This window comes from Tachyglossus aculeatus, chromosome 3 (assembly GCF_015852505.1).
Source record: "Tachyglossus aculeatus isolate mTacAcu1 chromosome 3, mTacAcu1.pri, whole genome shotgun sequence".
Lineage (NCBI taxonomy): Eukaryota > Metazoa > Chordata > Mammalia > Monotremata > Tachyglossidae > Tachyglossus > Tachyglossus aculeatus.
In genome coordinates, this window is record NC_052068.1 from 49,598,998 (window position 1) to 49,625,881 (window position 26,884).

General features: G+C 45.2%; 1 protein-coding gene across 1 annotated transcript in view; it reads right to left on the reverse strand.

Moving 5' to 3' along the window:
* The window catches only part of NRBF2 (nuclear receptor binding factor 2), a 30,126-nt gene that overhangs the window by 2,871 nt on the left and 371 nt on the right, over positions 1-26,884 (reverse strand). The window contains exon 2 of the mRNA XM_038743811.1: positions 7,777-7,861. Within this exon, the coding sequence (XP_038599739.1) occupies positions 7,777-7,861 (85 nt within the window). The remainder of the gene's footprint in view (positions 1-7,776; positions 7,862-26,884) is intronic.

Here is a 26,884-nt window from a genome sequence, read left to right on the forward strand (position 1 = left end):
CCAGAACGCTAGGGGAAGATATTTGGAAAGGGCAGACAGCAGCCACCAACTGATTGTGTGCCTCCAGGGAAAGAGGGCAAACACTGGCTGCCCAATAAACCCTGCTCTGGGAAGTTCCGGGATGCCACCTTTATGGATTTAACACTGAAGGGCACCACACTTATAAAAAGGTCTGGCAAAAGCGGTTTTTGAAAAAGAACAAAGAGAATGTTCAAGGAAGTTTCAAAAACCTGTGGAGAAATCCAGTGCCCTCTTTCTACCACCCTCAATGAAGGGCTCAAAGTGGCCTGCTTACATGAACAACATATTTCGAACCCTCGAATTCTAGCACGCTGCCTGGAAGGCAGTCTATCAATGAACCTCCCCCAGCTTCAGTTGCTGCTCTGTAGTTCAGCTGGCTGGGAACCCAAGCCAGGTTTGAGAGTTGATTCAGGAACCTGGCAGTGAAGGGGCTGTCCCCTGCTCCTTGGCTCTTTAAAGGACTCTGCGCTAAGCAGGACTTGGTTTGGGCAGTCCTTGTTTACAAGCCCCCGGGGACAAGGGGCCTGTTGAACCTTGGAACTGAAGCTACAGCATTTTGGGCCAAGCAGCAGTTGGAGCCAGCCAATCCCATTGCACAAGAAAAGGGCCACAAGGTGAGCTGCCATGGCAGTTTTTTTGGGGGGGTTTTTTTGATGGCATTTTTTAAGTGATTACTATGTGCCAGGCACTGTACTAAGTGGTGAGACACATATAACCTAATTGGGTTGGAACCAGTCCATGTCCCACATGGGGCTCACCACCTTAATCCTCATTTTACAGCTGAGGTAACAGGCAAGGAGAACTAAAGTGACTTGCCTAAAGTCACACAGCAGACAACTGGCAGAACCGGGATTGGAACCTAGGTCGTCTGACTCGACTAGGTCGTCTGACTAGGTCGCCTGGGCCCGAGCTCTTTCCCACTAGGCCACACTTGTCCCCTGCCAGCAGAACCCTGCAGCCCAGCCCAGCCCCAGCAGGGTTCTTCTAACCGCCAGCAGGCTTTGGGACCGGGCCAGTGGCTTCTCTCTCAGTCCAGCCTGGGAGCTTGGAGGAAACAAGCCAAACAATCGACTTGGCCCAGGCCCGTTCAGACAGCTTGGGGGTGAGACTCCGGTGGCCCTATGGAGCTGGGTGACCCCCATGGGGTCAGTCAGTTTACCCAGTTCAGCAGGTCTGTTCTGGTCTGGCCCCGTAGCTGTTGCCACATAGCTGGAGGCAACAAGGACAAAAGAAGGTGGAAACAGTATGGCAGTGGAGGCTATGTACCTTTCCGGCTATGTAGCTTTCCCTTTACTCTCTCCTTGCCTTCCCCTTCCAGCCTCCCTGTATCCTCCGTTCCCCGCCCTTTAACACTGCCCCCAGTCCATCCCTGCATTCTCCCAAGTGCTTATTACAGTGCTCTGCACAAAGTGCTCAAAAATACCACTGATTGATTGCTCAAGTAAAAAGCTGGCATCCCAGCTGGGTACAGACCAGTTCTATGGAACACCAGGAACCCAAAATTTCGAAAGACTCAGGACTGCCACTCCTCACACTTCCCCAGTCTCAATCTTCCCACTTGCCAGCTGTGTGACCTTGGGCAAGTCACAACTGCTCTGTGCGTCAGTTACTTCATAATAATAATAATAATATTGTCATTTGTTAAGCGCTTACTATGTGCCAAGCACTGTTCAAAGTGCTGGGGTAGATACAAGATAATCAGGTTGTCCCACATGGGGCTCACAGTCTTAATCCCCATTTGACAGATGAGGTAACTGAGGCACAGAGAAGTTAAGTGACTTGCCCAAAGTCACACAGCTGATAAGTGGTGGAGCTGGGATTAGAACCGTACAATGGGGATTAAGGCTGTGAGTCCACTTGGGACATGGACTGTGTCCAGGCTGATTAGCTTGTATCTACTCCAGGGCTTAGTAAAGTGCCTAGCAAATACCATAAAAAAAAGTTGGGTTTAGTCACCTGATCGCTGGCCGGGTGGAAAGCATTTAAGCAATCACACTGAACTCGTTTGGAGGTCAGGAGTTATTCAGAGTATGAGAGTTTACTCCCAGATGTGCAACTAATGGGTTTTTCCAACTTTGCTAAATTCCTCCTTGAAGTGGGCCAGGGGTTTCCATCCTGTCTCCTAATGTGATATTTTTTCAGAACGTTAAATCAAGTTCCCTCCTGCTCTCTGGTCTGCTCTTCCCACCAGCAGTGAGCTAGGGACACAACTAATCTTGCCTAAAACAATCATTTACTTGAATGTTCTGGATATGGCCACCAGGGCTTGGGACTGAACTCACTGGAGGTTGATGGAGTTTTCTTGTCAATTTGTAGGCAAAGCCACACTCCAGTAAACACATTTCCTTTAAGAGGCCTTCCCCAACTAAGTCCTCATTTTCCTCTTCTCCCATTCTCTTTTGCGTCGCCCTTGCACTGGGATTTGCATCCTTTATTCGCCCCTCCGTCCCACAATACTTATTAACATATATGTAATTTAATTTATATTAATGTCTGTTACCCCCTCTAGACTGTAAGCTTGCTGTGGACAAGTAGTAGGTCTACCAACTCTGTTATTCTTTGTACTCTCCCAAGTGCTTAGTATAGTGCTTTCTGATCTCCAATCCTCCTGTCTCTCCCCGCTTCAGTCTATACTTCACTCTGCTGCCCGGATTATCTTTTTACAGAAACGCTCTGGGCATGTCACTCCCCTCCTCAAAAATCTCCAGTGGTTGCCTATCAACCTTTACATCAAGCAAAAACTCCTCACTATTGGCTTCAAAGCTCTCCATCACCTTGCCTCCTCCTACTTCACCTCCCTTCTCTCCCTCTACAGCCCAGCCCGCATACTCCGCTCCTCTGCCGCTAACCTCCTCACCTTGCCTCATTCTTGCCTGTTTTGCTGTCGACCTCTGGCCCATGTCCTATCTCTGGCCTGGAATGCCACACATCTGCCAAACTAGCTCTCTTCCTCCCTTCAAAGCCCTAGTGAGAGCCCACCTCCTCCATGAGGCCTTCACAGACTGTCACCCTTATCCTCTGCTCCTCCCTTCCCCATCACCCTCACTCCCTCCTTCTACCCTACACCCCTTCCCTTCACCACAGCACTTGAGTGCATCTGTACATACTTATTACTTTATTTTATTAATGATGTGTGTACATCTATAATTCTATTTGTTTTGATGGTACTGACACCCGTCTACTTGTTCTGTTCTGCCGTCTGTCTCCCCCTTCTTGACTGTGAGGCCGTTGTTAGGTTGGGACTGTCTCTACATGTTGCCGAATTGTATTTTCCAAGCACTTAGTACAGTGTTCTGCACACAGTAAGCGCTCAATAAATATGATTGAATGAATGAATGAAATGAATGAGTGCTCGGCCCAAAGTAAGCACTCAACAAATATGATTGACTGATTGATTAAAGGTGTGAGCAGCCCCAGAGGCAGATTGGAGAAAGGAACAGAGAACCCAAGGCCTGACTGCTAGATGGCTAGATCACAGCCACAACCATAAAAATCTTTCGGATAGGTGTGACTGAAAGCTGGCAAGAGAATTACAAGGAAGGGGAGGGGCAAAAGAAAATGATTACCCAAGAGGCTACTTTACCTGTACCTTCCAGAAGTCACTGGGACATTCTGGGGGGGGTGGTGGTCACCTCCACCCCACCTCTAGGTAGACCTGAGTTTTCCTAAATGACTGCACCGAGAGAAGCCCCTGCTGGCTGCTCCCTCATCTGCTCCTGCCTGGATCCTGGCTAGAAGTTCTCTGTGTGGGGAGGTATTTCTCTTTGCTTAATCAGAACCCAGGCTACAAGGGGTTAGGATGAACTAATTTGGATAATTTTCATTTTAAACCTTTTCTACCCCTTTCCCCAAGCAAAAGCCTTAGGTTCAGGGCTGTCCCATAACCCCAAGCATATGAGTGGCTTTTCCATCCATCAAGATTTGCATTTCCAGATTTAAGCCTCAACTGTTTTAAGAATCATCCAGTAAGCCACAGTTTTCTCTCTCCACTGATATTCTCTCCAGTTGTGATACTGGTTAAATGGTAATTTTGGCCATTATTTTGTTTGGGAATCTAGTTCTGCTACAATGACCAAGGTGTTTATAGAGCTAGCAACTGGATTCTGGCTGGCCCCCCTTCACCTTCTTATCCCTTATACTGCTCTGAACATAAGATGCTCTCCATTTTTAGCATTTAATCCCAGTTTTGTGTAAACCACCTAAATATCCCTGATCCCATAATACCTCTGCTTCCAAGTCTAATAGTTTTTATTGGGGACATAAAAGGGTCAGCTCTCCCCACCTGCAACACACAGCCCTCCACTAAGTAAAAGTGGAGAAAGGAACAGTAACCTTTTCCCACTCTTATGAATGGAAAATCTTGCATGGCCCCTGAGATTTCATATCCTAGCCTCTTACCATTTTATTCTTACTTTTACCCTCTCCTCTCCCCACCTAGACCTCTTCGGCCCCACTTCTTAACGTTGTTCCAACCCCCCCCTCCAATTCCCAGTTCCCTCTTTTTCAATTACACTATATTCTCCCCAAGCCTGTTCCTTCTGGCCCTGAAGATCCTCCCCCACCTCCCACTTTAAGAAACGCCGAGGCGTGTGGTTCTGTCCATTGCAAACATCACACTACAGAATCCCAACCCACCCTGCAAGAAAGGAAAACCTTCCCCTCTCTATCTTCAATCTGAACCACTCTGCAAATTCCAGGAGAGCAGATTCAGCTCTAAAGGCTTAAAGGAGAAGATTATCAGAGATGCTCTGTTCCTTCTAACTCCCCAAACCTAGTCCTGAACTAATTCCAGAGAGTGGGGAGGGTGGGGGAAGGGAGCACTCAGTTAAAAACTTCCCAGGAATAAGGGCCCCAACAGTGGCAGATGCAAGGGGGCCATGGGCCACCCAGTGTTTGGGTAGGGCACCCTGGTAACGTATTCCACTGTGTCATGGGGACTGTTCTATTCTAAAGCGCTTAGTACAGTGCTCTGCACACAGTAAGCGCTCAATAAATACGATTGATGATGATAAAGATGCTATCACTGTATCAAGAGTTACAATTGTATCACTGTATCAAGAGTTACAAGAGTTACAATTATTATGTGCTGTTACAACTTCCTAAAGCAGATTTATCATTTTGGTATTCATGTTAAACAATACTGTTCAGTTAATAGTTTAAGCATTACAGGGTGTTTTTACAGAGAAAGCAAATCTCAAAAACTGCAATAGGATTTTTCTCCCAAGTGCTTAGTACAGTGCTTTTTATGGTATTTGTTAAGCACTTACTATGTACCAGGCACTGTTCTAAGCACTGGTGTAGCTACAAGGTAATCAGGTTAGATACAGTCCATGGCCCACCTGGAGTTCATAGTCTTAATCCCCATTTTACAGATAAGGTAAGTGAGGTGCAGAGAACTGAAGTGACTTGTCCAAGGTCCCACAGCACACAAGTGGAGGAGTCGGCATTAGAACTCAGGTTCTTCTGATTCCCAGGCTCGTACTCTATCCACTAGGCCATGCTGTATACAGTAAGCTCTCAATAACTACAACTGACTGACTGGCTTTTCCTAAAGCACAATTTCTGTCTTTAAATCAGAGGATACTAAGTTGTATTCCTGCTGGGCCGGAAACCTAAGTGAGTGGCTCCACTGGAGGCAGAAAGCTTCTTGCTGGAGCAGAGCAGTGCTTGAGCCCTTCCCCGGAAGCCAATCTCCAGAGCGCTCAGTGGTGCAGGGCACCCTCCACCAACTCCACCTCACTGAGGTTTGGAGACCGGTGCCCGGTATCAGGGCGGGCAATGAGTGGCTCCAGGGAAGGGACGGCAGCTGGCCCTACTGGGGCCGGCCTGCTGCCTGTTTCATGGGTGTGAGTTGCTGCCGACAGTCTCAGGCCTCGGGTGAAAGGCTGCCCAGGAGAGCCCAAAACCAAGTGTAAGCGTCCATGCAGCTCACTGTGGAGTGACAGTGCATAGCCCTGAGCTTCCTGGGCAGTAGAGTCCTAGACCTTCAGTTCCTACTGACTACAGAGCACTAGACACTTCCCAGTGAGCGCCCTGTGAGCAGAAATCATGTCCACCAACTCGAATAATAATGATGGTATTTGTTAAGCGCTTACTACGTGCAAAGCACTGTTCTAAGCGCTGGGGAGGTTACAAGGTGATCAGGTTGTCCCACAGGGGGCTCACAGTCAATCCCCATTTTACAGATGAGGTAACTGAGGCACAGAGAAGTTAAGTGACTTGCCCAAAGTCACACAGCTGACAGTTGGCGGAGCCGGGATTTGAACCCATGACCTCTGACTCCAAAGCCCGTGCTCTTTCCACTGAGCCACGCTGCTTCTCCTCGAATGTATTATACTCCCTTAGTACAGTGCTCTGCTCATGGTATGTGTTCAGTAAATACAATTGATTTATTCCCCGCTCTGTGTAGGGTGGGGAAATTCATTCATTCAATCATATTTATTGAGCACTTACTGTGTGCAGAACGCTGTACTAAGCACTAAGAAAGTACAATTCAGCAACAAAGAGAGACAGTCCCTGACCACAATGGGCTCAGTCTAGAAGGGGAGGGACAGGCATCAAAACAAAGAGAATGTGGTTTGGGGGAAATCTCAAATCTGGAGGACACTCCTCTGGGACCTCTGTCCAGATTCAACAACTGGACCTTTTCGTTGAGCAAAGTCTGCAGACTGAAACTTGCTCCTGGCCAGAAGAATACAGAAGACTGGCAAACAGCCACCTAGCACTGTACTAAGTGCTGGTGTAGATAAAAGATAATCAGGTTGGGCACAGTCCCTAACCCACAAAGGGCTCAGAGTCTTAATCCCCATTTTAAATATGAGGTAACAGGCACGGAAAAGTGAAGTGACTTGACCATGGTCACACAGTAGACATGTCGAAGCTGGGATTAGAACCCAGGTCTTCTGACCCCAAGGCCTGTGCTTTTTCCACTAGACTACGCTGCTTCTCCATGTCTGTGAAGGGCGCTAGGGGGAAGACAATATGGTCAAAGCAAAGGTCAAAGGCCCTAAGGAAATACCAATTATAACAGGTACCAGGGATTTTGGGCACTCTTTAACAAAAAGTGGTGAAAGTGGTGACTTGAATTTGTTTGGGACTCAATGCCACTATAGAGAAGCAGTGGGCTCTAGTGTACAAATAAATGTCTTGAGCATCAGAGGACCTAGGTTTTAATCCTGGCTTCACCGTCACTTTACCTCTCTGTTCCTCAGTTTCTGCATCTGTAAAATGGGGATTCAATACCTGTTCTCCCTCCTTTTTAGACTGTTAGCCCCATGTGGGGCTAGAACAGTGCTCAGTGCTAGAACAGTGCTTTGCACATAGTAAGCGCTTAGTAAATGCCATCATTATTACGTGGGGCAGGGACTGTGTCCAACCTGATTATTTCGTACCTATCTCAATGTTTGGTACAGTGATTGGCATGCAATCAGCGCTTAACAAATACCACAATTATTATTATTATTTCCTAATGCCTCCAAAGCCCCCAGGTAACCTGCTATTAAAGCTCCAGCTCCCACTATCCTATTGCAGTAGCTGAGTGGAATGGGCACACTCCTTTTTATAGGAGCAACAGGTTCAGGGGAAGTTGTTTTTACTAAGGATTTCAGCAGAGTTGTCATCAGTTAGCAGAAGGTAGACTGATGAGGTGAATCTTTCCTTCCCATTCTAAATAAAGATGGTTAGAAGAACTTGCAAGGGAAGTGAAACACCCAAGTTAGCTAAAGCTAGTGATCAACAGTCTCCCAGAATACTCACCGGCTGCCTTTTTGTGACAAGAAATAGCCTCTTCAAATTTCCCTGCTGCTAAGTACCGGTCTGCTTTTCTGCTCTGTTGGTGCGCCTGAAAGACAAAAAGCCCCACTTAAGCAAAGATGACAGGAGGGGAACAAGGCTTTTTGAGAACATAACTCACCCGGACGGTGCCACGTATCAGAACCTCATGCAGCCATCTCCAAACCAGGAGCAATGAGACTTACAGCCCCAGAGGCCAGGAAAGGGGAGGGTCTGGCATCCTCCTCCATCCCTAAATGAACCGGCTTAGTCACACAGAACCTCCCTGCACCAACTCATTTTCTTCCACTCTGTGCCATCTGTTGGAAGTTTTAAGGCACTTTTACAGAAGGGTTGGGGGAGAAAAGAGAAGAAATGTGTGAAGAGGGGCACAGAGCATTCTGGTAAGTGTTAAGGCTTGTACAATCGGTGAAACAATTTAAGCTTCTCAAAATTGCCCTACTGTCCAGATAGCCAATAACACATCCACAAGTCACACGTTTGGAACACCGCCACTGTGCCCCTGCTCCTCTACTTCCAGAGCTTTAACATGAAAGCCGGTTCCTCTACAAAGCCTGCCTTCACTGTGCACGCATTTTGGGCAAAAACGTCAGGGCAGAATTAGGGAATACTGTCTGACAGCATGCCTACAAGTCTGGACACAGCCATCGTGTCAGATGTGGGAGAGAAGTGCAACTTAAGTTTTCTTTGATGTGGGATTCTGCAGGGGTCACTCTGGTCTCAATACCAACATACTGTAAAAATACAGTACAGTCATCCCCATTTATTCATGCTAAGAGAAATCACTGAAACAGCACCTAAAGTTCACCCCCATAACATCACCATCATCAACTGAACACCTACAGGGTGCAGAGCACTGTAGTAGGGATCTGGGAACAAACTGTCAAAGTAGTAGTAATAGGATTTGAGTGCCCCTTAGGTACAATGCACTGTACTACGCATTTGCGGGAATGCAACTAAGAAAAATGAAACATTCCCTGGTCACAAGGAGCTTACATTCCAATCTGGGGGAATGACATCAAACTATTTACAACTCTAGTATTCAAGTAACTGAATGTACCCTTGAATAAATATATGTACAAGGGCTGATGGGTGAAAATAATTACTGAAGCGCTAGAAACAGCGGGTGGATTTGTTCAGCTCAGGATATTGGGGAGCAGTGTTGCCCAGTGGATAGAGCACCGGCCAGGGAGTCAGAGGACCTGGGTTCTGATTCCAGTTTCGTCACGTGTCTGCTTTGTGACCTTGGACAAGTCACTTAATATCTCTGTGCCTCAGTTCTGTAAAATGGGGATTCAATACCTGTTCCCCTATTTAGATTCCCCTATTTAGTCCTGTGGGCACGAGGGACTGTGCCTGACCTTCATTCAATCATATCTGAGCATTTACTGTGTGCAAACCACCGTTCTAAGCACTTAGGAAAGTACAACATAACAACAAACGGATACATGTTTTGTTTTGTTGTCTGTATCCCCCCTTCTAGACTGTGAGCCCGCTGTTGGGTAGGGACCATCTCTATATGTTGCCGATTTGTACTTCTCAAGTGCTTAGTACAGTGCTCTGCACACAGTAAGTGCTCAATAACTACGATTGAATGAGTGTATTTCTGCCCACAACGAGCTGATTATCTTGTATCCTCCCCAACACTTAGAACAGTGCTGATAACACAGTAAGTGCATTATTCTTATTATTATTAGCAGGGAAGACTTGTTGGAGGAGGTGAGGTTTGAATGGGTAAAGCTGGGTGGTCTGACAGGTTACGGAGGGGGAAGGAGTGATAGACCAGGGGGACAGTGTGAGTGAAGTAATGGAAGCAAAAGAGTAGACAGCGAGGTTAGGTTAGCTTGCCGAGAGGGGAAGCAGGGGAATAGCAGGTGAAGACAGCAGATGTGGAAAATGGGGGACTTAGTGGAGAGCCTTAATGCCAACGGTGAGGAGTTTTTGTTTGATGCGGGGGGTGGGAAGCCAAGGGAGGCTTCCAGAAAACGATCCATGAAGCAGAGTATAATATAGAGTGGAGAAGGGAGAGGCTAGAGGCACACAGTTCCCACCCTTGAGGGAATTTACACTCATGCTCAATGAACCCATTATTACTACTACTAGTACTAATAATAATATTTAAGTGCTTACTATGTGTCAAACACTGTTCTACACACAAGGTAATCAGGTCAGATACAGCCCCACGTGGGAATCATGTAGGAGGGAGAACAGGTATTGATTCCCCATTTTACAGTTGAGGAAACTGAGGAACTGAGAAGTTGTGACTTGTCCAAGGTCACACAACAGAGGGGTTGAAGAAGAACTGTGTCCTAGTGGATAGAGCATGGGCCTGGGAGTCAGAAGGACCTGGTTCTAATCCTGGCCCCGTGAGTTGTCTGCTGTGTGACCTTGGGCAAGTTGCTTCACTTCTCTGTGCCTCAGTTACCTCCTCTATAAAATGGAGATTAAAACTGTGAGCCCCACATGGAACAGGGACTATATTCAGCTTGAATCTAGTGTTTCACACAGTGCCTTGCACATAGTAAATGCTTAACAAATACCATTTAAAAAAGTGTGAAAGGGCCAGGGTTAGAAGCTAGGTCAGTCTATCATATTTATTGAGCACTTACTGCATGCAGAGCACTGTATTAAGTGCTTGGGAGAGTACAATACAATAAACAGATGCATTCTCTGTCCACAATGAGCTGACAGGCTTGAGTAGGGGGCCAGTAGGTGGGGTTCACTTCCGCTTCCCTCCCAGAGCTCCAGGTCAGATGTTTTCCATGAGAGAAACAAGTCTCCTTAGTCTTAGTGAAAAATGCCACAGGAGGATCAGCAAGGAAATACTGTCCTTAAAAGGCCACTAAATCAGCCAGTCCACTGAACCACACCACAGATCCCAGTGATGCTAAGGAGGAATGGGAAGAACAGGGGGATCCTCCTTCACAACCTTGGGACCATTCGGCCTGCTAACAGGCGACGGAGGAAAGGGAACCTGATGTGGAAAAGGTGATGCCTCTGAGTGTAAATGCCGCGACAAGTTACCAGCCTGACTCTAGAGGAGATCCACTTGCGGGCCCTCCCCCGCAGATCCAGAGTTGATCTCCAGGGAAGGATGAGGTCTTGGTGGGGGGGGAAACTTTGCTTCTTCCACCCCTCGAGGGCAGAAGACCCCAGACCAGAATCAGGTCTTAAACCTGGATTACAACGCCTGAGTCAGTTAACCAATCAAGTGGAAACAAGGAATAAGAACGACTCCCACTCACTTTTATGTACCTAGGAGGGTGACAATTCCTCTGTACATTGTCCCAAGCTCCCTCTTCATCCACTAATTCACTCAATGAACTTACCCTATTCCCGCTCATAGTGTAAGTGATTTATTTAGTTTCTGCAGCTATTCATCTTCTGTGTACTTTAACATTTGCCTGTGACACTTGTATCTAATTAAGGGCAGTACTCTGTGCTTTAGACACTTAATAAAAGCTTCTGACAATAAGGAAAAGCTTCTGGGCCGTATCTGTGAAGCCGGCTCAATTATCAGCAGTGTCAAAGGATACTGGTTACTGAGAACAATCTACAGTGCTGTTTTTGAGTCATTATGGGCCTTAGCTTTAGCCTTCTCCCCTTGTGACCCTTCATCAGAACTGTTTGAGCTTAATCTCATCCTGCCCACCTGCCAGGGACGGATCCCTGAATAGGGAAGTAGCCCAAAGGCAGGCAGGCAGCCAGGAGGAAGAGGTATCTCACAGCCTGAATAATCAGTCCCTTGTAGTAGCAGTACTAGTATTTCTTAAATGCCTGAGAGCAAAGCACTGTACTGAGCACTGGAAAGGAATAATCAATGGTATTTATTGAGCGTTTACTATGTGCTGAACACTGTACTAAGCACTTGCAAGAGAACAGTACAACAGAACTGGTGGATACATTTCCTGCCCAGAACGAGCTTACAGTCTAGAGGAATACAGGGGTGAGACTGAAACCCAGTCCCTGGCCTTCAGTGGGCTCATAACTTATGAATGAAGTGGAAAGAAGAGACTAGAGACAGGCACACAAGGAAAGCTAAAATCATAAAAACACAGAAACAGTTTAAAAATTGAGGATGTGAATAAATTGAAAAAATAAAACCACACGGAGCTGGAGAGCATTGGGGCTAAAAGTAAGAGCGTTGGGCTTCTCAGCTCAGAGTTTAAAAGTCACAGCTGAAGTTCCAGTTATAGCTTCCCCCCCTTTTTTTAAATGGTATTTGGTAAGTGCTTACTCTGTGCCAGACACTCACTGTACTAAGCACTGGGATAGATATAAGCTAGGTTGGATAGTCCACATCCTACATGAGGCTCACAGTCTTAATCCCCATTTAACAAGTGAGGGAACTAAGGCATAGAGAAGTCAAGTGACTTGCCTAAGGTCACACAGAAGACAGGTGCTGGAGCTGAAATTAGAACCCAGGTCCTTCTGACTCCCAGGCTCATGACTCATGAGGAAAAGTCCCCCTTGTCCCTTCTTCCTGCCATGCCTTGACCTGGCTCCTTGTTCCAGACACCGTTTCTGGCAGTCTCTATGCTACAGTCATGCTAGAAAAACCCTGGTTGTAAGAAACAGTGGGTGGTGGGAATTAAAGAGACAAGGTAAATACTCCTGAACTCCCAAGCTAAGCAAACTCAAACATCCACCTAGCCCTAGGATCCCAGCAGTCAGAGGTAGGCAGCTCCCTTCCCAGCTGGGTCAATATGTTGACATGTAGTCACCGATTAATATTAACTGAGTCTAGGAACAGAGTTCTGTTTTAGGGACTGTTCTGGATCAGAAAACAATCCTGTCCCACTAGTTCTAGCCAGCAGTGGGGATTGAAAAAATCAACTGGGACCAGGGCTGTGGCGGAGCTCCTGGCATTTGGTGAACAGAGTACTAGCTTCCAAGTGATTATGATGATAAAAAATAATTGTATTTGTTTAGCACAAATTATGTGTGGAGCACTGTTCAAAGCACTGCAGTCAGCACACGTTAACCAGGCCAGACACAATCTCTGTCCCAGTGGGACTCACAGTCTAAGCAGGTGGGAAACAGCTAGCACTACTAGTAGTGACAGACTGCGCCCCAGGGCTTTCTGACAGGTTGGTGCACACATGAAATGCGCTCTCCCAGGATAGCTCTGGGGCACTGAGCAGTGACATTTCACACATAAGGCTTGTCACTGGACTAACCACTAAACACTTGAACACTGAACTAAAGGGTCTATGGCAGAGTTCTTAGGTAAGGACACTAAACCTCTAAACAGCTGTTGGACTGTTGGCTCATTAGAACCACTTCCTTTCCTCCTGCCTGCCTTTGTTTGCAGCTTTATTTTCAAAGAGGGGTCAGAGAGGGCATGGGGGAAGGAAGGAACAAAGCAGGAAAATAAAGTTTTCGATCCATGGGACTGAGTCAAACTAGGGGTGAGGGCCAGGAAGGAAAACAAAATGGATCCTTCAGATAAAGAGATTTGAGGAGGGTTCATCCCTATTTACAGTTCAAACTAGATCAGCATGAGGCCAGAAAGCTGGGACAAGCCCTACAAAGGGGAGAGGCCTGCACCACATTACTTGAAGTGCAGGGGATAAATAAGTCCTAGGACAAATAGTTTAGGAATGTTGTTACAATTAAGAAGCCACCACAAATTAAGGTAACATACAAAATAAGGATCCTATAATTAAGTCTGATTGCACCACCCAACCGTGATGGCATTAAGTGACTACACAAATAATGATGGTATTTATGGAGTGCATTGCTATTTTTAAGTTCCAGTGTACAGATGAGGAAACTGAGGCCCAGAAAAGTTAAGTGACTTGCTTAAGTTCCCACAGAAGGCAAGTGGTGGAGCTGGCACTAGAACCTAAACCTGCTGACTCTCAGTCCTGTTCTCTTTTCACTAGGTCATGCTAAACTGTGGGTGCATTTCTCTCTCCCCCAAACTTTGACCAAATTAACTTTCCCGGATCTTTTGAACTATTCATTTCTAGAGGTTGCCATGCCAACATTCAGTTTAGGAGGCATTTTACTTAATTGTATTTATGCTACAAGCCCTAATTCAAACACAAACTTGCTCTAAAACCGGCCTGATATTTTATGTGCTCTGGTTAAACTTGTCCTGAGATTGTTAAAAAAGTCTACTTTTTTTTCCCCTCTAGATCAGGATCTGAAGAACCAAGTCCCAAACCCAATCTTTCATGGACATTATAATACAGTTCATAAGGATAGGATAAGGATAGGATGGCCAGGTTGTCCTTTAGTGCCCAGAAGACAGTTTACTCAGTGGACATTAGGAAGTCAAAAGGAGCACATAGCATTTTTCTTGCCAGAGTCAAGGAGCACATACAATAATGAGCCTAGTTCCACTGCATTTTTCTTGCTAGAGTCAGACTCTCCAATAAAGTCTCCAACTGCATTATTCACCAATTTGAAAAGAACACACACCATCAAGTGGGATCAGCAGCTGTTTATGTCACAATCCAAAGATAAATGCCATTTGATTATGAACTTTTTTTACATTTTGGTAACATTTGTTGCTACAACATGAACCACAAGATGCACAGTCTTTAGAAAATTATATCGGTGAGGGTTTGGGGGTGGGGAAAAGAGAGAGATATAGAGTTCATGATCAAAGTTTATGACACGATTCCCCGAACAACTTTGACAATATTTTAACTCAATAGTCTCTAGGACTGCAACTATTTCAAGTCCCAATTCAAATAATGTTAGCAGTGAATGAGTGCATAGGCTAACCAGAATTACTTTTACAAGGTAAAGGTTAACACAGAAAGTTATGGGTCTATGTTTCTTGAAAATGTGGTTGTACTATGGGGTATGTTTCCCCATACACTTATTTATAAATTAGGATCCATCCTAGAAACACTGGTTAGTAATATGAAATTCCGTTCACTGCTACATACTGTAATGATCACTGTCCTTAAACTACTGTTCAGTATTTAAAGGATGTAAAGCATAACATCACCAAATTTGCTAGATGAGTTGTGATTTGATTTAATGATTTAGTGATTTAATGCCCAGATCCTGCCTCCCTCCTTCTCTTAGATAGAAGCTTGCCCGTGTTGCATAGCAGCCTGACCCCTCTCCTCCTCTTACCCTGGTTTGGCTGTGAACACAACTTACAATTTGTGGTACCAAAAATCATCTTTGACTTCCTCCTCAAAAATCCAGGTGAGGAAATTATGTGGTGGGGGCAATTACTGAGTGTAAATGTGGTATAATAATTATAATAACAGTAGCTGCCCATCCACATCTACTTCAAACAGAAACTCCTTACCATTTCCTTCTTCAAAGCACTCACTCATCTTGCCCCCTCATTTCCTACTACAACCCAACCCACAAGCCTTGCCCTTCCACCACTAACCTACTCACCCTCGATCTTATCTAGTTCAATGCCAACCCCTAACCCACACGCTCCTTCTGGCCTGGAACCCCCTCTCCCTTCATATACTACAGGCCACCACTATTCCCACCTTTCAGGCCTTATTAAAATCACATCTCCTCCCAGAAGCTTTCTTGGATTAAGCTATCTTTTCCCCTACTCAGTCTCCCTTCTACATCACCTAGGCACTGGATCTGTATGCTTTAAGCAGTTGATGTTCACCCCACTTTCAGCCCCACAGCATTTATGTACATAACCATAATGTATTTTAATGTCTGTCTTCCCCTCTAGACTGTAAAGTCTGGGTGGGCAGGGAATGTGCCTCCCACCTCTGCTTAGTACAGTGCTCTGCATACAGTAAGCGCTCAATGAACACTGATTGATTAATCCTACTACAACCCAGCCCACAACCTTCGCTCCTCCAATGCCAATCTAACTCACTGTACTTCGATCTTGTCTATATTGCCACTGACCTCCTGTCCATGCTCTCCCTCTGGCCTGGAAATTCCTCCCCCTTCATATGTTAGACCACAACTCTACCCACCTTCAAAGCCCTCAAAAATAACATCTCTTCCAAGAGGTCTCCCCTCACTATGGCCTCATTTCCCCTATCCACCTTACTCTCAGCCCCACAGTACTTATACCTGTAATTTATAGACTGTGAGGTCCACCTACCCCTACAATAATAATAATGATGGCATTTATTAAGCACTTACTATGTGCAAAGCACTTTTCTAAGCACTGGGGAGGTTACAAGGTGATCAGGTTGTCCCATGGGGGGCTCACAGTCTTAATCCCCATTTTTACAGATGAGGTAACTGAGGCACAGAGAAGTTAAGTGACTTGCCCAAAGTCACACAGCTAATTGGTGGAGCCGGGGTTTGAACCCATGACCTCTGACTCCAAAGCCCATGCTCTTTCCAGAGCCATACTGCTTCTCTATAGACTGTGAGCAAGGAGGATGCTGTATTGTACTCTCCCAAATGCTTAGTAAAGTGCTTTTCACAAAGCAAATGCTCAACAAATATGACTAACTGGATATTCACCCTCAGCACTTGTGTACACATCTTTATATTCTGCCATTTCCCTTCACTGTAATTTGCTTTAATGTCTGTCTCCCCATCTGGACTATAAGCTCTTTATGGGCAGAGATCTTGTCTACCAACTCCATTATATTGTATTTTCCCAAGTGCATGACTGATTGTTTGAATAGTATAGTGCTGTGCACACAGTGAGCACTCAGTGTATACCACTGATTGATAATAATAATACGAATTGTGGTTTTTACTAAGCGCTTATTATGGGCCAGGCACTGCACTAAGTGCTGGGGAAGATATAAGAAAATCAGGTTGAACACAGTCCCTGTCCCACATGGGGCTCACAGTCCTGGAGAGAGGGAGAACAGGTATTTAATTCCTATTTTACAGATGATGATACAACCACCAAGAATTTAAGTGACTTGCCCAAAGTCACACAGCAGGTAAGTGGCAGAGGTAGGATTAGAACCCAGGTCCTCTGACTCTCAGGCCCATGCCCTTTCCATTAGGCCATGATGCTTCTTTATGTATATGTTATTCTCATGTACTTATGTGTCCTTATTTATTCTGACCATTCAAGTTCTAAATACTTTTAAAATTTGTCTCGCCCATTAAAGTGAAGTGTAAATTCCTTGTGGGCAGGGTATGTGCCATCTTATTCTGTACTTCTCTCAGAAACCCTTTTTTAATCTAGTTAGGTTTGGGAAAACAACTCTGAGGCTCTTTGAAGGCTATATATAAATCCTGATGAATATAGATGAAAAAATATTCAGAAGGTCAAGTAGTGAAGTTGGGTTGATATAATTAGCCACTTTATTTGCAACATTATCAACCAGGGCTCAGACAACTTCAGGTACTGGCCACTATGGAGAAATTTGACACTTGCTACTGGCACTCAACTCCAATATTTGGGAAACACCCTCAAATCCTGAGAATCCAGTTCAGTTGTGTATTTATATATAGGCCATAGCAGGATATTGTTATATGATGATTACTTAGGTCAGGACATTTTTAGGGATTTACAAATTCAATCAATGGTATTTATTGAGCACTTACTGTGTGCAGAACATTTGGACAAGTACAATACAAGAGTTGGAGTCAAGTGCCCTGCCCACAAATAACTTACAGTATGACAAAAGTTTGTCCTATCTACCATTAGCCTAGAGATTGATCACTTAAATACAATTTATTTTTCCTCCTCTGGATTTTACAAAACAAAGACTTTAGAACAGTCCCAGTGTGTGTGCTACAATAAGGAATGGTATTTTATTCATTTGTTCATTCAATCATATTTAAATGAGTGCTTACTGTAAACAGGGCACTGAACTAAGCACTTGGGAAAGTACAATGCAACTATAAACAGTGACACTCCCTGCCAACAAGTTTGGAGTTTAGACAGTGGGAGACAGATATCAGTACAAATAAATAAAATTAAAGATATGTATATAAGTGCTGTGGGGCTGGGAGGGGGTGGGGGAAGAGGAAAGGGAGCAAGTCAGGGCGATGTAGAAGGGAGTGGGAGATGAGGAAAAATGGGGCTTTGTCTAGGGAGGCCTCTTGAAGATGTGCCTTCAATAGGGCTTTGAAGGAGACTGATTGTCAGATTAGAGGGAGGGCATTCCGAGCCAGAGGCAGGACAGGGCTAGAGGTCGGCGGTGAGACAAGCGAGATCGAGGCACAGTGAGGTTTGCACTAGAAAGAAGTGAGCCAATGGTGAGGAGCTTTGGTTTGATATGGAGGCGGATCTGATGATCTTGTATCTACCCCAGTACTTAGTTCAGTGCTTGCCACACAGAGTCCTTCTAGACTGTGAGCCCACTGTTGGGTAGGGGACCATCTCTATATGTTGCCAACTTGTACTTCTCAAGCACTTAGTACAGTGCTCTGCACACAGTAAGCGCTCAATACGATTGAATGAATGAATGGATGGACAACCACTGGAATTTTTTTTTGTGTGTGTGGGGGGTGACATGTCCTGAAAGTTTTTGTAGAAAAATGTTCCAGGCAGCAGAGTGAAGTATGGACTGAGTGGGAAGAGATGGGAGATTGGGAGGTCAGTAAAGAGGCTGATGCAGTAATCCAGGAAGGATAGGATGAGTGATTGTATTAACGTGGTAGCAGTTTGGACGGAAAGGAAAGGGTAGATTTTAGCAATGTTGGGAAGGTGGGACTGACAGGATTATCAAAGCAGCAGCACATTTTTTAGTGGATAAAACACGGGCCTGAGAGTCAGAAGGACCTGGGTTCTAATCCCAGCTCCACCACATGTCTGCCTTGTGACCCTGGACAAGTCACTTAACTTCTCTCAGCTTCAGTTACCTCATCGGTAAAATAGGCATTAAGAATGTGAGCCCCATGTGGGACAGGGACTGTGTCCAACCTGATTAACTTTTATCTTCCCCAGTACTTAGAACAGTGCTTGACACACAGTAAGCTCTTAACAAGTACCATAATTATTATCTTGACCCACATAACAATATGCAAATTACAGTGGGACCAGAAATCTACCATGGAATGCTGGTGGAAAACCTCCTTTAGCTACAGTCAATAGCAAATGACTCCAAGATATGGGGATATTTATCTGAATTCTATACACCATATCCTTCTACAGTGTGATGAAAATTAAAGATTTTATAAAGAATAAGGGGACACAACGCTCCCAAAAAGAACTGAATAAGGGACACGGAATTCAAAATGTACCCAACAAATCACTAGAACTAATGAACCTTTTAATGTACAAATGAATTCTTCTGAAAAAATGTAGCTCGTACAGGAATCTGCTGAGTTGTAATGACTAAAATTGTATGTAAATGCTTATCAAATGGCTTAGACAGAGCTTAAGATGTCACTGGCTGAAGCAGCTGTCAGACCACTGGAATTTTCATAACCCATCATATCCCAGCACCTCTTGCACATGGCAAGCAGCAGCCATTCAAGGTATGTAGTTTTTTGGGTGATTTTTTTTTTAAACTTCAGGAGCAAAATGTAAAAAAATAAAATGCCTCACTTAGACCTTATGTCTCTTGCACGATTGGTCTTCAAACTACTAAATACAGTAGAGTTAATAGACATGATTCCAGGCTTTGAGGAGCTTACAATGTACTGGACAGACCGACTAAAATAAATTATGGAAAAAAGTAATAGGGTATAAAGATCTGTTCCACGTGGGCAGGGAACACGTCCACCCCCCGTTGTATTGTACGATCCCTTGCACTTAGTACAGTACTTTGAACACGGTAAGCATTTAATACCACTGATTGAATGAACATGGCACTCTTTGAGCCCCTCTAGACTGTAAATTCATTGTGGGCAGGAAATGTATCTACCAATTGTTAAGCCATACTCTCCCAAGTACTTAGTACAGTGTTCTGCACACAGACGGTAAGCCCATTTATAGACTGTGAGCCCGTTGTTGGGTATGGACCATCACTATATGTTGCTGACTTGTACTTCCCAAGAGCTTAGTACAGTGCTCTGCACACAGTAGGCACTCAAATACGACTGAATGAATGAAAGGAAAAACTCAATAAATACGACATTGTACTAAGCACTTCTTCCCTTCCAATTCCATAGGAACATCTCCAGAAGGGTAGACAGTGGGTCTAGCAGGAGGCAGGCTATGAATAGGCACATTTTTAAAAAGGGAAGAGGAGAGTAGAAAAAAAGACTACATTTAACAAAGTTTTCCTTATTTGTCATTACTCATTTTGCAGGCATAAGGCATTTTGGAATTTTTCGATCAATAAGAGTACTCAATGTGACTTTGCTTTAAGAAAGTCGCATCCATGTCTTGGTTCACAGCACACCCAACACCATTTTCATATGGAAAGAATCTACTTTAGTCATGGATCAATGCTCATAAGGAACACAGAGCTAAATATGGGTAATCTAAGAGTTTGATCAAGACTTTATTAGATTTCATTAGGGGGTAAAGATTTTACATTTTCTGTCAAACTCGGTCCCTCCACATGAAGGCTAAAAATTAGGAGGAGAATAAAAATTAAATATTGATTTTAACACCCCAAGAGCTCCTTTTCATATGATTTATTGAATTGCTAGAGGTTACAAGCCATTTGATAATCTTTAACTCCAAGCTGACATATGTCCATTTGGGAGGCAGCATGGCCTAATGGAAATAATAACAATAATAATAACAATAGCAATAATAATTATTATGGCATTTGTTAAGCACTATGTGCCAAGCACTGCTCTAAGCGCTGGGGTAGATACAAAGCAATCAGGTTGGACATAGTCCCTGTCCCATGTGGGGCTCACAGTCTCAATCCCCATTTTACACATGAGGTAACTGAGCCTCAGAGAAGTAAAGTAACTTGCCCAAGGTCACGCAGCAGACAAGTGGCAGAGCCGGTATTAGAACCCTTGAAGTTCTGATCCCAGGTCCACGCTCTACCCAGTACCCCATGCTGCTTCTCCAAGAGCATAGATGTAGGAGTTGGAGGACCTGCGCTCTAATTCCAGCATCCACCTTTGCCTACGCAACCACGGGCACATCAGTTAATGTGTCTGTGACTTAGTTTCCTCATCTTTAAAATGGGATTAAATCCTATTCACTCCTAGACTACGAACCCCTTGCTGGGTGGGGACCGGGCCCGACCTGATTATCTCGTATCAACCCCAATGCTTAGTATAGTGCTTGGCACAAAGTGCTTAACAAATACCACTACTAATACTGGAGCAGAATGGATTATACCAAGACAACTAGCCTGCCCCAACGCAATGGGTTCACAATATTAATAAAAAGGTAACACAGATGGGCAGGAGATGAGTAGGGTGGAGAGAGAAAGGAATGAAATACCGGATGGCTGAGGCGCTAGATGGTGAATCCTTCTGATGGGCAGGAGCCGTGTCTAATTCCCCATTTGTGTAATCTCTTCCAGGGCTTGGATCAGTGCTCTGCCCACAGTAAGTACTTAATAAATACAATTATTACTACGCTGTTGCTGAGAAGTATCACCGCATGCCAGTTATGGTTTTTCCTATATGCCTTTCTTTCTTCATAGTCCTGCATCCAGCACTCATCCATAAATTATTTATACCCAAGACTCATTTAATAGTATTACTTTAATCCACATCTGTCTAAGCTATATTTAGACTATTTGGGCATATTCAGGTCTTTTGTCCTTGGGCACCTTTTGGATACGACTGGTTCTTGGTCCAGAAATCACCTTTGAGGAGGAAAAAAAGAAGAGTCTGTGTGAAAAAGTAAAAAGAAGGCCTGTGCAAAAGTTGAAAGTGTGCTTCTTCAGAGCAGGATGAGTAAACTGAAATGGGACAGGAGGAATAGCAATGGAGGGGGGTCATCTGAGAATCCATCTTGGGATCTCTTAAGGAAGCCTTCATCCCTGGAAGAGGAGGCACAATCAGCAGTGCCAGAAACTACTGTAACTGTCAGACTATTACTCCCCCTAGACAATGAATCAATCAATCGTGTTTACTGAGTGCTTACTGTGTGCTGAGCACTGTACTAAGCACTTGGGAGAGAACAATATACCAGAGTTGGTAGACCCGTTCCCTGCCAGCAGCGAGCTTACAGTCTGGGGGGTGGGGGTGGGGGCGGTGGATGAACAGATACTGAAATAAATTACACATATGTACATAAGTACTGTGGGGCTGAGGATGGAATGAATAAACGATACAAATCCCTCCTGCAGAGGGTAAGGGAAAAGAGACCTTTAGCAATGGGTTCCAATTTGAGTGACCTTTCCTCTTGGCCCTTTCCAGAATAATAATAATAATTATAATAATGATGATGACGATGGAATTTGTTAAGCGCTTACTATGTGCCAGGCACTGCTCTAAGCACTGGGGGAGATACAAGATAACTAGGTTGTCCCAGGTGGGGCTCAGTCTTAATCCCCATTTTACAGATGAGGTAACTGAGGCATAGAGAAGGGAAGTGACTTGCCCAAAGTCAGACAGCTGACAAGTGGCGAAGCTAGGATTAGAACCCATGACCTCTGACTCCCAAGCCTGTGCTCTTTCCACTAAGCCATACTGCTTCTCTATGATGATGCTTCCCCATAATGATGTTTCAACAGATGCCTAAAATGATATTCTCTGCTGATCTTAAAGAATCTGATAACATTCAGTATGCACAGCAAGTGGTCAATCAATCAGTGGTATTTACTGAGTGCTTACCATGTGCAGAGCACTGTATTAAGCGATTGGGAAGTACAATACAATAGAATTAGCAGATACGTTCCCTCAGAGAAGAAGCTAGGAGACTTATTCCTATCTGCATACTCTTTCCCAGTGCTTATTACAGTACATTGTACACAGAAAGCACACAATACTATTACTACTAGAGGCTCTCACAGGTTTAACATTATTCAGTTTTCAAATACAGTATATGAACTTGGGGGCTTTAATAAACCCAAAAGGTATCTTGTCAAGGCAGCTTAAAGTGGGCAACTGTTCATATGGTCAAAAATTCTGGTCAATCTCCAGGTGGGCTCCATAGCTTTCTAACTCTAGACTTTCCTCAAATGATACAGATTCTAAATTTAAGAGAAGTTAGACTCTCGTTATTAGACAATATACAACTATTATATCATTCCTGGATTTCTTTGCTCGCAATCACCTTGACTGGGTAGGTTGTAAGCTCCTTGTGGGCAAGGACTGGGTCTCACCACTCTGCCTTATAGTACAGTGCTCTGCACAAAGTTAGCATTCAATAAACACCACTAACTGAATTTTTGTCTCGAGCTATTAAGCTTATTCTTGTAAATAAAATCCTACATCATATCCACTACATTTCTTCACCAATTTTCACTGTAATATATAAACTGTCTTGGTGTTAGAGGTATTCTCAAGAACAGCAGAAGAAACTGAAGCCCAAATTTAGCTGTAGCTTCAGAATGAGAATTAAACCTCTTTCAAAAACACAGCACGCGGCACTTTTACCTTCTGACTAACCCTTGAAAACACGGTTATAGTGTGGAAAAGAAACTATTACACATCAGGAGTAACCACGGAAAAGTGCATGCATGTTACAACCTGTGCTGTGGAACAAAACACAAAGTTTAGTTCCAAACTCAACTACTTGGAAGCAACAAGTTCCAAACTCAACTACTTGGAGAAGCAGAGTGGCTTAGTGGAAATAACAGAAAGAGCAGGGGATTTGGAGTCGGAGGCTTTGGGTTCTAATCCTACCTCTGCCACATGTCAGCTGTGTGACTTTGGGCAAGCCACTTAACTCCTCTTTGCGTCAGTGACCTCATCTGTAAAATAGGGATGAAGCCATCCAATGGGGATGAGCACTTAATAATCATGATGGTATTTGTTAAGTGCTTACTATGCTTACTTGACACACAGTAAGCACTTAATAATAATAATGATAATAATACTGCTGGTATTTGTTAAATGCATACTATATGCCAAAAATTGTTCTAAGCGCTGGGGTAATCAGGTTGTACCATATGGGGCTCACAGATTTCACTCCCATTTTACAGATGAGGTCAATGAGGCACAGAGAAGTTAAGTGACTTGCCCAGTCACACAGCAGACAAGTGACGAGGTGGAATCAGAACCCACAACAGCTGACCCCCAAGCCAGTGCTCCTTCCACTGAGCCGGGCCACTTAACAAATGCCATCGTCATTATTATGATTAAAGTTAGGGACCGCCTCTCCCCTCCTATTCGTCACCTTGGTCGCCTAGGATTCTGCACAGGTACTTTTGAACGATAGCTTCAATTTCCGTGTCGTGAGGCAGGGCCCCCAGATGAAGGATTTTTAAGTTTTCCCCTCCTCTTGCTTCTATAAAAGTCTGAGGGATCTGCGGGGTGTTTCCTCCTATAACTGGTCTTGGAAACACTCTCTTGGTGAGAGCATGCTTCAGTATTGGAAGTGATTAAAAAGAAAGAAATTAGCATTCGTTAAGCGCTTACTACATGCCAAGCACTGTTCTAAGCACCGGGGGAGATACAGGGTAATCAGGTTGTCTCAGGGCTCACAGCCTTAATCCCCATTTTCCAGAAGAGGTAACTGAGGCCCAGGGAAGTTAAGTGACTTGCCCAAAGTCACACGGCCGACAAGTGGCTGAGCCGGGTTTAGAAGCTGCATGGCTCAGTGGAACGAGCCCACGCTTGGGAGTCAAAGGTTGTGAGTTCTAATCCGGCCCCACCACTTGTCAGCTGTGTGACTTTGGGCAAGTCACTTAATTTCTCTGGGCCTCAGTTACCTTATCAGTAAAATGGGGATTAAGACTGTGAACCCTGTATGGGACAAGCTGATTACCTTGTATCCCCCCAGCACTTACAACAGTGCTTGGCATATAGTAAACGCTTAACAAATACCATCATTATTATTAGGATCCACATCCTCTGACTCCCAAGCCCGGGTTCTTTCCACTGAGGTACAGGGCTTCTCTAACCCAACCGGACTGATGGCAAGATTGGGGGTGGAGGATGGGGGGTGCCCTTTTGCCGGCCCAGTTTTCTTTACAGGACGGCCTTGGTGTCCAGCGTTGACCACCCCAACCACCAACTCGACGGGGCAGCCAGATCCGGGGAGGTGGAAAAGCAGACCTGCTGCGGCCAAAGTGACATGAGGATGGAGTTCATTCATTCATTCAATCGTATTTACTGAGCGCTTACTGTGTGCAGAGCACTGTACTAAGCGCTTGGGAAGTAAAAGTCGGCAACATATAGGGACGGTGAAAAACAGCATGGCTCAGTGGAAAGCGCACGGGCTTTGGAGTCAGAGGTCATGGGTTCAAATCCCGCCTCCACCAATTGTCAGCTGTGTGACTTTGGGCAAGTCACTTAACTGCTCTGTGTCTCAGTTTCCTCATCTGCAAAATGGGGATTAAGATTATGAGCCCCCCAGTGGGCCAACCTGATCACCTTATAACCTCCCCGGCGCTTAGAACAGTGCTTTGCACATAGTAAGCGCTTAATAAATGCCATAAAAAAACGGGCTCACGGTCTAGAAGGGGGAGACTGACTACACAACAAAACACGGACACAAGTGTCAAGATCGTCAGAACAATTAAAATTCTAGCTATATGGACACCATTAACAAAATCAATAGAATGGTAAATATGTACAAGTAAAATAGAGTAATGAATTCATTCATTCAATCGTATTTATTGAGCGCTTACTGTGTGCAGAGCACTGTGCAAATATATACAAGTGCTGTGGGGAGGGGAAGGGGGTAGGGCGGGGGGATGGGGAGGAGGAGAGGAAGAAGGGCGCTCAGTCTGGGAAGGCCTCCTGAAGGAGGTGAGCTTTCAGTAGGGCTTGGAACCAGCTCGGCCGGTAGCCACCGGCTGGGTCTTTTAAGGCCGAAATTGCAACACGAGTCGGCTCGAACGGCTCCGGCGGCAGCTCTCCCCCGCCCCCGCTCCCGCCCCACCAAAGCCTCGCCAACAATCAATCGTATTTACTGAGCGCTTACTGTGCGCAGAGCACTGTACTAAGCGCTTGGGAAGTACAAGTTGGCAACATAGAGAGACAGTCCCTACCCAACAGTGGGCTCACAGCCTAAAAGGGGAGACAGAGAACAAAACCAAGCATACTAACAAAATAAAATAGAATAGATATGTACAAGTAAAATAAATACAGTAATAAATATGCACAAGCATATATACATATACACAGGTGCTGTGGGGAATGGAAGGAGGTAAGATGAGGGGGATGGAGAGGGGGGAGAGGAAGGGGCCGAGGTGCGGCCGGTGGGGCCCGCTCCTGCCCGTCACTCTACGTTGCCGACTTGGACTTCCCAAGCGCTCAGTACAGTGCTCTGCACACAGTCATTGCTGCCGACCTGGACTTCCCAAGCGCTCAGTACAGTGCTCTGCACACAGTCAGCGCTCAATAAACACGATTGAATGAATGAATGAATGAATGAAGGGTCCTGCTCCCGCGGGCCAGGCCGGGGCCGGGGGAGGCGAGCAACTCCTCACGGGGCCCGGGCAGCGCCAGGCCCAGAGCCCGGAGAAAGGTCAATCAATCAATCAATCGTATTTATTGAGCGCTTACTGTGTGCAGAGCACTGTACTAAGCGCTTGGGAAGCACAAGTTGGCAACATATAGGGACGGTCCCTACCCAACAGTGGGCTCACTGTCTAGAAGGGGGAGACAGAGAACAAAACCAAACATACTAACAAAATAAATAGAATAGATATATACAAGTGAAATAAATAGAGTAATAAATATGCACAAGCATATATACATGTGCTGTGGGGAAGGGAAGGAGGTAAGATGAGGGCGATGGAGAGGGGGACGAGGGGGAGAGGAAGGAAGGGGCCGAGGTGCGGCCGGTGGGGCCCGCTCCTGCCCATCACTCTACGTTGCCGACTTGGACTTCCCAAGCGCTCAGTACAGTGCTCTGCACACAGTCATTGCTGCCGACCTGGACTTCCCAAGCGCTCAGTACAGTGCTTTGCACACAGTCAGCGCTCAATAAACACGATTGAATGAATGAATGAATGAATGAATGAAGGGTCCTGCTCCCGCGGGCCAGGCCGGGGCCGGGGGAGGCGGGCAACTTCTCACGGGGCCCGGGCAGCGCCAGGCCCAGAGCCCGGCGAAAGGTCAATCAATCAATCAATCGTATTTATTGAGCGCTTACTGTGTGCAGAGCACTGTACTAGGCGCCTGGGAAGTACAAGTTGGCAACATACAGAGA